The 12,247-nt window shown below is 45.3% G+C and overlaps 1 protein-coding gene across 10 annotated transcripts in view; it reads left to right on the forward strand.

Moving 5' to 3' along the window:
• LOC117360819 (probable E3 ubiquitin-protein ligase MID2) overlaps positions 1 to 12,247 on the forward strand; it is a 651,807-nt gene that overhangs the window by 486,778 nt on the left and 152,782 nt on the right. For all 10 annotated transcript variants that reach the window (XM_033945263.1, XM_033945261.1, XM_033945267.1 and 7 more), the window contains one exon: positions 5,456 to 5,604. In XM_033945263.1, coding sequence (XP_033801154.1) covers positions 5,456 to 5,604 — 149 coding nt within the window. The remainder of the gene's footprint in view (positions 1 to 5,455; positions 5,605 to 12,247) is intronic.

Consider the following 12,247-nt stretch of genomic DNA (forward strand, 5'->3'; position numbering starts at 1 on the left):
TTTTCAAACTCACACGATCCTCAGCGAGGCCACCTCCCCACTCAGCATACGCTCATGGTGGGCAGCTTTAGCCTCAACTCGTCATTGGATCCTTTACATAGGTTTATTTTTTGACTTTTATTTCATATTATTTAAAAGCCTTTACTTTCTTTTTAGTATATCTATTAGAGATAATTCACTTAGCTTTATTAGCTGAACTTCTGGTCATTATTCAAGCTCGTTGACACATTCAGACCAAAGATTCTTCCAGCACAAGTTCATTGTCTCTGACTTGACAGCTTTCATCGCTCTTTTAGTAAAACTGATGGCATCGGCGATAGTGAAGTCCATCTGTGTTCTCATGATGTTCTTCACATTGGGAGGTCTTCTTCCATTGCATGGACAATCCTCTCCATTGAATACCATATGTAGTGTGCCTTGAATGGCCTTATTACCCCATGGTCGAGAGGCTAGTTGAGAGATGTGTTGGTGGGCATGTAGACGACCTCAACACCCTCAGTGTTGAACTCGTGTGGTTCTAGATGTCCAGGAGCATTGGCCAATACCAGCAGAACTTTGAAGTCCTTTCCCTTCCAGAAAAGGTATTTTCCTACTTCAGACACAAAACACTCATGAAACCACTAAAAGAACAGCATTCTTGTTGTCTAAGCCTTCTTGTTGTGCATCAAGTAAACAGGCAGCTGGAACTTATCTTTTCCCTTCAAGGCTCGGAGGTTAGCGGCTTTATAAACCAGTGTAGGCTTTATTATATGGTCTACTGCATTTGCACAAAGCAGCACGATTAGTCTGTCCTTGCAGCCTTGAAGCCTGGTGCTCGCTTTTCCTCTTTGCTAATGAAAGTCCTCTGAGGCATTCTCTTCCAAAATAGAGCAGTTCAGGTTCATGCGCCTTCTCTTTAATAGTTTCCTTAAAGGTGGTAAGGAGCTCTAGCTGCCTCTTGGTTGGCAGATACTGCTTTTCCTGTCACTTGTACATTACATAGGCCATACCTGTGCCGGAATTTATCAAACCACCCTTTATTGGCCTGAAAGTCTGTGGATTGCAACAATTCTCCTCTTTTCTTCAGGTTATCATACAAAGACGTTGCTTTTCCTCTTATCAGCACAGAGTCTGCAGGAATTCTCTTCTTGTAGATATCTTGCGCCAACATAAATGTTGCAGTTTCCATATGCGAGAGATTGCTATCTCGCACAACTTGTAATGTCTTTGCACCCGCTGCTATAGCTGCAGCAAAAGCTTCACGGATTGGCTTTTCCTACTTTAGGTACCTAACAGTAGATTCATTAATTGCTTAATGCTGAGCAACTGCGGAGGCTGACCACTCTATGAAGCAAGTCCAATAATTCAACCTTTTTTTTCCCCTCATGGGAGCACTTTAAGTAGCACTAGGAGCCTTACACTGTGTAGCCATACTGTGAATATGGAGGGATACCTGACCTGTTGCTGAAGGAGAGGCCATACCAGATATGGTGAAGTTAAATTTTGTAAAAAAAAAAAAAGTTAGAATTCACTAAAGAAACACGCAGCATGTGTTGCCCTTTAGAATGCTGCTTTCTTTGTCACCTAACCAAGCAACTTTGCAAAAATAATAACAGAATTGGGCAAGTAAAGGGATTGGGACTTGTATGCCACCCTTTTGTAGTTTACAACCACACTCAAAATAGTTTACATACAGGTACTTCAAACATTTTCCCCATCTGTCCCGGTGGGCTCACAATCTATCTAATGTAACTGGGGCAGTGAAAGATTAATTGACTTGCCCAGAGTCACAAGGAGCAGTAAGGGGTTTAAACCCACAATCTCTGGGTGCTGAGGCTGTAGTTCTAACCACTATGTCACCAAGGAGGAGGCTAGTATTGGACAATGCTAGACTTCATACAGTATCTCTGATGTAACTGCAGCAAAATGCTCAGTCACACAATTCTCCTTTTCTCTCGGGGGATGGAGTCAGCTCTTTCCCAGGCCTGGCCACATTGTTCTTCGGAGAATTGCCAACAAGCTGACCCGGGGCAGTTTTTTCCCCTCTGGTTTAGCTATGGCAAAATTCAAAAGTCACACACTTCTCTGATGCTGACCTTTGCCTGACCATGCCGCAGCAAAACTCACATGACTTTCAATTTTCGGAGTGTTTCCAATGTGCGGGGCTGCAGTGTGGAGGCTTGGAGAGATGCCCAGTTTCTCCTGCCCAACTGATTCTCCCCCCCCCTCAGTTTCTTAGGCACCCACCTGGCACACACATTATAGAAATTAATGATGTCATGAATAAGGGAATATGCAGATCCAATACAGACAGTCAGCTTTTCTGCCTTCTGATCAACCGTAATTCTTCTGTTTTCTCGAATCAGTTCTAGGGCTTTTGTGTGGTAATAGTTGTTCCTGGACATCCATTTGTATGGCCATTTTCAGACAATTCTAGCCAGTCATAGATGACTCTACGAGAGATAAATTTGTCCCCATATTGAGCACACAGTTCTGTCCACAAAAAACGTACGACAGATCGTTGTTCCTCGTTAGTGCAAATTGTAAGCTTAGCTGCCAACTTCACCATAGCATAACAACTCTCCCACTATCTGCAAGGTTAGCCAGCTTGCTTGACTGACTAGTCACATGACATTCTATGACACACCCTCTTGCCACTTCTCCAGACCCAACCATTTTCCTGCAAAAATATAAAGAAATAAAATTTTAAAACAAAGGAAATAAGGTAATAACTTCTTATTGGACTAACTCAATACATTTTATGATTAGCTTTTGAAGGTAACCCTTCTTCTTCAGATCAGAAAAAAGCAAATATTGACAAATATCAGTATATGCAGTATAAGGAAAACATGAAAGCATATTGGGGATAGGAAGAGGGAGGGGTGGAGACAGAAAGGTTGCATAGCAGTTTTAAATGTCTTTATAGTAGGAAAGAAAGCCCAGATCTCTGTGAAATGTGAAAGTGTGCAAGCTTTTTGAAGAACCCTTGTATATGCAGCAAAATATCAACAGGTGTGTACTTTTCAAAGTGGGTAAAAACTACCTATAAAGAGGTTGGACTAAGTCTAATAATTACAATTCCTCTCTCTTTTTCTTTTTCTCAATATTTCAGTTACAGTTGATATTTCCACTTCTTTCTAGTCACATTTGTTTTCAATTTGGTACACCAAGTAGAGGGTATCTGTTGTCCCTTTAGGTTTGAAAGAGACTGGAAGCCCTGAATATGTATACCGTAGAGGAAAGGAGAGACAGGGGAGATATGATTCAGATGTTCAAATGCTTGAAGGGTATTAACGTAGAACAAAATATTTTCCAGAAAAAGGAAAAAGGTAAAACCAGAGGACATAATTTGAGGTTGAGGGGTGGTAGATTCAGGGGCAATGTTAGGAAATTCTACTTTACGGAGAGGGTAGTGGATGCCTGGAATGCGCTCCCGAGAGAGGTGGTGGAGAGTAAAACTGTGACTGAGTTCAAGAAGCGTGGGATGAACACAGAATATTTAGAATCAGAAAATAATCCTATATAATAAAAGGCTAACTCGCGCATGCGCACTCCTATTTGCGTGTTCCGTGCGCTGTAGGTCTGTGGTCGCAGGAGTGCGCATGCGTGAGTCCCCAGCCTTCTTCCCAGCACCTACCTTGGCTGTTAGCAGCGGCGCCTCATCTCCTGTGGGGACCTCATGTGTGCTGTGTCCGTCCGTGGCCGCGGCTTGAGGCGTATGTGCCAGTTAGGTGCATCGGGCGACAGGAGCGGCGCTGGCGGCGGATGGCGGGAGGAGGGCTCATGGTCCTGCCGCCACTGCCGCTCCTGTTCACAGCGGCCTGCATGTCGCCGACTCCCCCCCTTCCCGCAACAACCGTTACCGCTCCTGTTCAAAGCAGCCTGCTGAGGTTCGTGGCCGGCTGTAACGAACCTCGCAGGCAGCTCTCCACATGGTAGCACGTTCCCTCTGACGCGATCACGTCAGAGGGAACATGCTACCAAGTTGGAGAGCGGCCTGCGAGGTTCGTTACAGCCGGCCGCGAACCTCAGCAGGCCGCTTTGAACAGGAGGATCAGCCACCACGGGGATCGTGAGAAGAGCCGCCGAAAAAAAAACCTTCAGCCGCAGCAGAGAACCTTCAGCACGCAAGAAGGGAAGGGGAGGGGCCGAACGGAGCAGGGCAGCTCACGGTAAGAGAAGGGAATGGGGGGTGGGGGAAAATGCTTCTATTGCTTCAGCAGGGACCTGGAGGGGAAGGGAAATATCACTGCTGCTTCTGCAAAGGAAAGTGGTGGGGGGGGGGGAAATGCTGCTACTACTTCACAGGGATCTGGAGGGGAAGGGAAATATCACTGCTGCTTCTGCAAATGAAAGTGGGGGGGGGGGGGAGAGAAGGGAATGGGGGGTGGGAGAAAATACTGCTACTGCTTCAGAGGGACCTGGAGGGGAAGGGAAATACCGCTGCTGCTTCTGCAAAGGAAAGTGGTGGGGGGGAAGATAAGGGAATGGGGGGTAGGTGGGGGAAAATGCTGCTACTACTACTTCACAGGGATCTGGAGGGGAAGGGAAATATCACTGCTGCTTCTGCAAAGGAAAGTGGGGGGGGGAGGGGAGAGAAGGGAATGGGGGGTGGGAGAGACAGAAAGACAGACAGGCAAAGGAAAGTGGTGGGGGGGGAAATGCTGCTACTACTTCACAGGGATCTGGAGGGGAAGGGAAATATCACTGCTGCTTCTGCAAATGAAAGTGGGGGGGGGAGAGAAGGGAATGGGGGGTGGGAGAAAATACTGCTACTGCTTCAGAGGGACCTGGAGGGGAAGGGAAATACCGCTGCTGCTTCTGCAAAGGAAAGTGGTGGGGGGGGAGATAAGGGAATGGGGGGTGGGAGAGACAGAAAGAAAGACAGACAGACAAAGGGTGCCAGGGAGAGAGAGATAAAAATTGCAGGAGGGAGAGAGACAGAACGAAAGGAAGAAAGAGACAGGAGCAGGGAGAGAGACATAAATAAAGACAGCCAGCCATATATTCTAGCACCCGTTAATGTAACGGGCTTAAACACTAGTATTAAATATTGAACTAAGGCCAGTACTGGGCAGACTTGCATGGTCTGTGTCTGTATATGGCCGTTTGGTGGAGGATGGGCTGGGGAGGGCTTCAATGGCTGGGAGGGTGTAGATGGGCTGGAGTAAGTCTTAACAGAGATTTCGGCAGTTGGAACCCAAGCACAGTACTGGGTAAAGCTTTGGATTCTTGCCCAGAAATAGCTAAGAAGAAAAAATTTAAAAATTTAAATTGAATCAGGTAAGGCAGACTGGATGGACCATTCGGGTCGTTATCTGCCGTCATCTACTATGTTACTATGCTGTTGCAGCACAGCCATTTGTCTGCCTCTTTCTTTGAGAGGAGCCACTTGGTTAGGGGGGTGATTAATGAGTTTCTGTTGTGCTCATGTTCAGATTCTATTTCACATTCTTGGTTTCTTCCCATTTTTAAGGTGATGAAGCTTAGGAAACTGGCTCAACAGATAGCCAATTGCCGACAGTGTTTGGAGAGGTCCACGGTTCTCATCAACCAAGCCGACCATATTTTAAAGGAGAGTGACCATGCTCGGTTCCTACAGAATGCCAAAAACGTGGCTGAGAGGTATAAGCCCAGTTTTGGGATGATTTCAGTTATAATTTAAGTCCTGCTAACTACTTTTCTGTTCTTTTTGCCTTTGAAAATGTTTCAGAAGAAAGACTAATGGAGTTTTCTTGAGACAACTGTGTGAGTAACTAACAACGTAGATTCTGAAAGAAACTACATGTCTATATTAGGGTTTTCAGCAAGCGCTGCAAATAGATTTTATGTTTATTAAAAGATTTGCTATACCGCCCAATCATACTTCTAGGCGGATTTGGTTTTCAGGATATAAAAGTACTCATCGTGGTGAATATTTTATAAAGGTTTCACCATATGCAAAGTCTGTTTTACTTGCAGAAAAGGGCTTATGTAAATTGTGCCAAAATGATCACACCTACTGATATGCACATTAAACTGGATTTAGTAAATGGCGTCCAAATTTAGATGTCAAACAAAGTGTGTGCTAAGTGCTGTTCTATAAATGGTACTCTGAGTTGGGCCATGAATTGCTTGTTTACCCTTTCCAAAATTACTAGGACTAGGAGTCATGCAATGAAGTTGCTAAGTAGTAAATTTAATATTTCTTCACTCAATATGTAATTAAACTCTAGAATTCATTGTCAGAGAATGAGGTTAAATGAGTTAGCTTAGCAGGGTTTAAAAAAGGTTTAGATAATTTCCTAAACAAAAAGTCCACAAACCAGTGGCATACCAAGGGCGGGACAGGGGAATGGTCCATCCCGGATATAGGGAGCTCGTGGGTGCTGGAGTGGTTGTGGGTCTGTGGTGTGATTGCACACTGCCTCCTCTGATATCAACTTCCTGTTCTGGGAGAGGGGAGCAGTAGAACAGATGGCAATGCACAGGCAGCCTGCAACACCGCAACTGATCCATACATCTTCCCACTGCCTGGAGGAGAGGGGTGTTCAGCCAGAGGAGAGGATGCTCTGCCCTGGGTTTCCTTCCCTCCAGGTATGCCACTGCCACAACCCATTATTAAGATGGACTTGGGAAAATTCACTGCTTATTTCTGGGATAACCAGCATAAAATCAATTTTACTCATCTGGTATCTTGCCAGGTACTTGTGACCTGGATTGACCATGGAAACAGGATACTGGGCTTGATGGATCTTTGGTCTGTCCCAGTATGGCAATGCTTATATTCTTATTTATAGAATAACGCAGTGTATCACAAACTGTTTACTGCAGCACACTAGTGTGCTGCCTGAGATTTCAGGTATGTCATGAGATTTCGGGGAGGAGGAGGGGCACCGGCGCCAGCTGTCTGCCTACTGGATGTGCCTCTCACAGCGAGAGGCACATCCTGTAGGCAGTCAGCTAGCGCCAGCTCCTCTTCCTTTCCAGCACCCCCAATGGCAGCTCAGGGCCCCTTCTAGAAGGCCCCGCTCATGCGCGGGCATCGATAACATGCATGCACGCACACTTCCGGAAGCCCTCAAGCCACAGCTGCCACATTTAGTGTGCTGCGGCTTCGCAAAGTTTGATAGCAAAATTTCATACACAGATTTCAACTCTCTGCAGCCTTCAATTGACCTGTGTAGCTGCAAAGTATTTGGCTAAGCCACTGCCATAAGGTCTACCCAGTATGCCCATCCATACCAGCTACAATCTTTTCCATTGCCTCAGAGATCCTCATTGCGTGTCTCATGCTTTCTTGAAGTCAATACAGTTTTTGTCTTCACTGCCTCTGAAAGCAATGGAAGTAAAACCCAAATGTCTCAATCCGTCCTCATTTTTCTGGAGCCATATGGTAACCCTATCTGCTGGGAGGTTGCGTCATGTTTCCTTAGATTGTCTAATTCTATCCTTTTTCACTTTTATCCTATGACACCCCATTCCTTTCCTTTCAATTGAAAGAGGTCACTTCCTGTTCTTTTATACCATAGAGGTATTTAAATGGCTCTGTAATATCTTCCCTCTTCTGGCAAGTCACTCAGTTCTCCATGGCCCCTGGTACGCTAATAGAGAAAATGCTTGAGTACCTGATTGTAAACTGCTTAGATAACTTTGATAGGCAGTTTTTAGATCCTCTGTCCCGTTGTCCCCACACACAGCTTAATGTCCCATTTTCAGGAACAGCGTCCCAAAGCTGTGCGCGGGGACAACAGGATAGGCGATCGCTTCCTGTCCCTCCCTGCTGCACAAAAAAAAAAGCATCCCTCCAGCACCTGATTCAAACCCCCCTCCCGATCCGCCACCGCTGCTGCTGCTCTCCTTACCTCCCTCCAGCACTGATTCAAACCCGCCACCGCTGCTGCTAATTGCCACCCAGAAGCCTTCTTCCCGACGTCAATTCTGACAGCGGAGAGGACATTCTGGATCAGCCAGGCCGCGATTGGTGGGTTTGAATCTGGAGGGAGGTTAGGAGAGAGGCTGGCAATCAGCACTGGCTGCGGCGGTGACGGACTGGGGTGGGGGGGATGGAAGGAAGGAGGCTTTTTTTTTGCGCGGCAGGGAGGGAAGGAGGGAAGCAGGCAAGCAGGCTGGCTTTGGCACGACAGGGAGGGAGTTAGGTAGGCAGGCAGGCAAGCTGGCTTCAGGGGTGGGGGTGGGACAAAGTCTGGAAGGCAGTGAGGAGGACATAGGAAGGAGGCACTGGGGGCACTAAGGACATAGGAAGGGGCGTTATTGGGGCGGGGCTAGGGCGGGATTGGGGCAGGACTGACAATTAATAGATGTCCCATTTTGATGAAAACAATAAATGGTCACGTTATATATAAATACATAAAATAAAATATAAATATATTTCCATTGCAAAATAGTACATTCTTCCAAATAACCAGCACTAGAATATATGTTCCCCCACTCTAACAATGTCCTATTCCCCTACCCAACACACTTTTTTCAACGCCACTTTTCCTACCACTACCAAACTCTCTTCTCGTGATCATTCCAACTACTTTTCACCAGCTCTAGTGCGTACTATTGAGAACAGCGGTGCAGAATGGCTGATGGGAAGTAAAGGAGAAATGAAGCCCCCGCAGTTTCTAAAAACTTATGCAAATGAGGCATGCTCAATGTTGATAAAACTCAGAATCCGAGCAGAGCATCCAAGGCAAGCAAGGAGAGCCGTGAGAGAGTATTAAGTGCAATGGCGGTTTTTCCAGGGTGTATGTAGTAAGTCCTTTTTTGTTGTTGTTGCACTAGTAATTAAAATCTTAGCAGGAGCTCTAAAAATATATAACAATGCTCCCCTCCCTATCTTGTTCTGCAGAAGATAGGAAGGCTGACATAATCATTTTTGTTAAGAAAAAGAGAAAGAAAAGTGAAGCGGCAATGAAATAATATTTCTGTTTTCCTTGCTCTTTTATGACCATCATTGTACGTCAAGGGAGAAGAATTATTTCAGACACGTTATACCCTCAGCTCCATAACTCTGAAGCCTCATTTTCCACTCCAGGTCTTATAGTATGAAATTACTTGACATTTCTAAACTGCATAAGATAGAACATAAAATCTAAAAGGAATTACAGGGAGAAGGTGGAAAGAGGATGGGGAAGCAGCAGGGGCATCTCTATGCAGAAATATTTTGGAGTGGCAACAGGGGGAGACAAGCTAGGTATGGAGGACAAACCAAATGAACATTTCTGCACCTTGGACCCCTCTTTCCCCCACTTTTAAATCAGTAATACAAGACACTATGGACTCCAGTAAGCACTAGCTCATGCTTACCAAATGTAAATTGGGCTTACTGCAGGATGTGCGCTGTCATCCCACAGTAAAGTTGCCTATTTCTACATGTACACCACATGCTAAAATAATTTTTCTAAATTTTCTCTAAGGGGGACGTGTTTTTGGGGTGGAGAGTGGGCATGACAGTTCTAATCAGTCAATACATGAGGCGTTGCCGCACACGAATTGATCAGCATGAGGTCACGGAAAGCATCAGTTGGAGAAGTAGAATTTGAGCCCTTGTCTTCCTTAGGTAACATCTTCTCAACCACTAAGGGCTCCTTTTACAAAGGTGCGTTAGGGCCTTAATGCGCGGAATAGCAAGCGCTAAAATGCCGCACGCTCTTTAGCAGGTGGTAGTTTTTCAGCTAGCGTGCGCTAAAAACGCTAGGGCACCTTTGTAAAAGGAGCCCTAAGTTATTCCTCCACATAGCACTTGCCCTCCCTGATAGCATATAAAACTTGAATGGTTTAACCCCATAAAGAGCATCTTTCAAAGGATGAAAATATCCCAAGGCATCTGAGCAAACTCTTGTTCATCACTAATCCCCCAATGGCTATTAAAATAAGATGACTCATATTAAAACACTTCTATGTATTGGAACAACTTGATCTAAGAGAAATCTATAATAGTCTTTGAAAGAAATTGAAGTTTCTGGGTCCAGCTAACTCAATCTTTTCTACAACCAATAATGATAGCAGAAATTGTTCTTGGCACACCTTAACCACAGGCCCATTTTCATTCTGCTAACACTGAGCGTTTAAATCATTTATTAGTTCAGCCTCTGCTAAAGAATGCACTTTAAAGCCTATCTCAAATTCTTCAAACACTTCAATAATGTAGCTGGGGAAAATCTATGAGAACTCTCAGGACAAGAACGGTTGAGCAGAAATCATGCCAGGAAAAATAAAAATGTCATGGCATTCCCTGGACACACTATCAAGAAGCAATCTGTTGAGATTCAAGAATGATGGAACACTGAGAACTCAAAGAAAGACTAAGCGATGACAATGCTGGTGAGAGTTCTCCAAAGAACAACGTAAATACCTAAAAGTACATGCCGTTTGCATGCTCAGATTATGGAATACTAGCATTTATGTGGATGGTACAGATTTGTGGTTAAGTTCTAGTTTGGCGTGAAGCACTATTCCATAATCTCCCTTATTAAGATTGGTGCGGCCATGTTGTCGGTAGCGGGTGTAAGATTTTGGAATGCACTGCCAGGAATCTTGCATTTCTGTACTGCGAGGATGAATTTTAAGAAAATGTTAAAAATCCAACTTCTTTGTGTTGAGACTATGGGGTCCTTTTATCAAGCTGCGGTAAGGGTTTAACGCGTGTAATATCGTGTGTTAAACCACCTGCCGTGCTAGCCGCTAACGCCTGCATTGAGCAGGTGTTAGTTTTTTAGCTGGCCACGGGGGTTAGCGCGTGATGAAATGTCTGACGCGCTAACCCCGCTAGCGCGGCTTGATAAAAGGACCCCTATGTACTTAGAATGATCTGAAAATGTCTTCTGTCCTGCAGACTGCTTTTTAAAGTATGGTGATTTGTAATATTTGAAATATGTATCTTTTGTTTCATATTTTATGCCTGTTATTATGTAAACTGTATAGGTAATATCGTGGGATGCACCGGGGAGGGGCCTAGGGCCTGATTGGCCCAGTTGCATAAGGCCCCTCCCATAGGTGGGGCCGTAGGCACATGGGTAGGGCCTTAGGCACATGCCGTCTTCGGCCGGAGGGCCTGGGATCCCTCCTGCCGGTATTATTGGGGGGTGGGGGTTTCGGGGGTGCGCCTCAGCAGGAGGGCCTGGGATTCCTCCTGCTGGTATTCGAGGGGGTGAAGTGTCAGGGGTGCACCTCAGCGGGAGAGATTAGGCATCTCTCCTGCCGGTATTTGTGGCAGTTCGGGGGTAGGGATCACGATTGTGGCAGGGGGTGGGCAGGTTGCCGGGGCTGCTGAGCTGATCGTGGCAACCACGATCAGTGAGTGGCCCCTGTTCGGAACTTATACCTGTTTTGACTTGGTCTAAGTCAAAAGTATAAGTTCCAACTGGGCAACCTCATTAAACCTTTGGTTATACTTGCTGTACAACTAAGTCTAGGTCGGCCCACCTCCCGCCCTTTCTCGTCCTCCAAAAATGCCTCTTTTCGCTCTAGACATTCAGAGGCAGGGGAAAGACCTAAGCTGGTTTTAGTCTAAAACCAGCTTTGATTATTGGTACTTGGACGATCTGTCTTTTTGATTGTCCAAGTACTGATTTAGACCACTTTTTGGACTTTGTGTTTTTTTTATTTTTATTATGAGCCACTTAATAGCGTGCAAAAGTAAAGGGAGGGCTCCCATGGGCAGGGCATTGTCACTCCTATAATTATGTTCACATGTTAAATAAAAAGGATCATTTATGTGCTAAAGTATTGAATATAGTTGCATGCATTTATACCAGCCATTGATATGGCATAAGTTGGTACACCTAAATGTTGGCACATAAATGTTGACTTATGCTAGTATTTTGTAATGGAATTGACATACCTTATAGAATTGCCCCCATAGAGTTTAGGCTTAGTAGATAAGGACAGGTTGTTCACTCTCTCCAAGGTAGGGAGAACGAGAGGGCACTCTTTAAAGCTGAAAGGGGATAGATTCCTTACAAATGTAAGGAAGTTCTTCTTCACCCAGAGAGTGGTGGAAAACTGGAACGCTCTTCCAGAGGCTGTCATAGGGGAAAACACTCTCTAGGGATTCAAGACAAAGTTAGACAAGTTCCTACTGAACAAGGACGTATGCTGGTAGGGCCAGTCTCATTTAGGGCGCTGGTCTTTGACCAAAAGGGCCACCGCGTGAGCGGACTGCTGGGCGCGATGGACTACTGGTCTGACCCAGCAGCAGCATCTCTTATGTTCTAATGAGGGGATTCATTTTGTAGTATATTCATGATTTGTTCTGTATACCTGGGACAATACATGT

This window comes from Geotrypetes seraphini, chromosome 5 (assembly GCF_902459505.1).
Source record: "Geotrypetes seraphini chromosome 5, aGeoSer1.1, whole genome shotgun sequence".
In the NCBI taxonomy this organism is placed as follows: domain Eukaryota; kingdom Metazoa; phylum Chordata; class Amphibia; order Gymnophiona; family Dermophiidae; genus Geotrypetes; species Geotrypetes seraphini.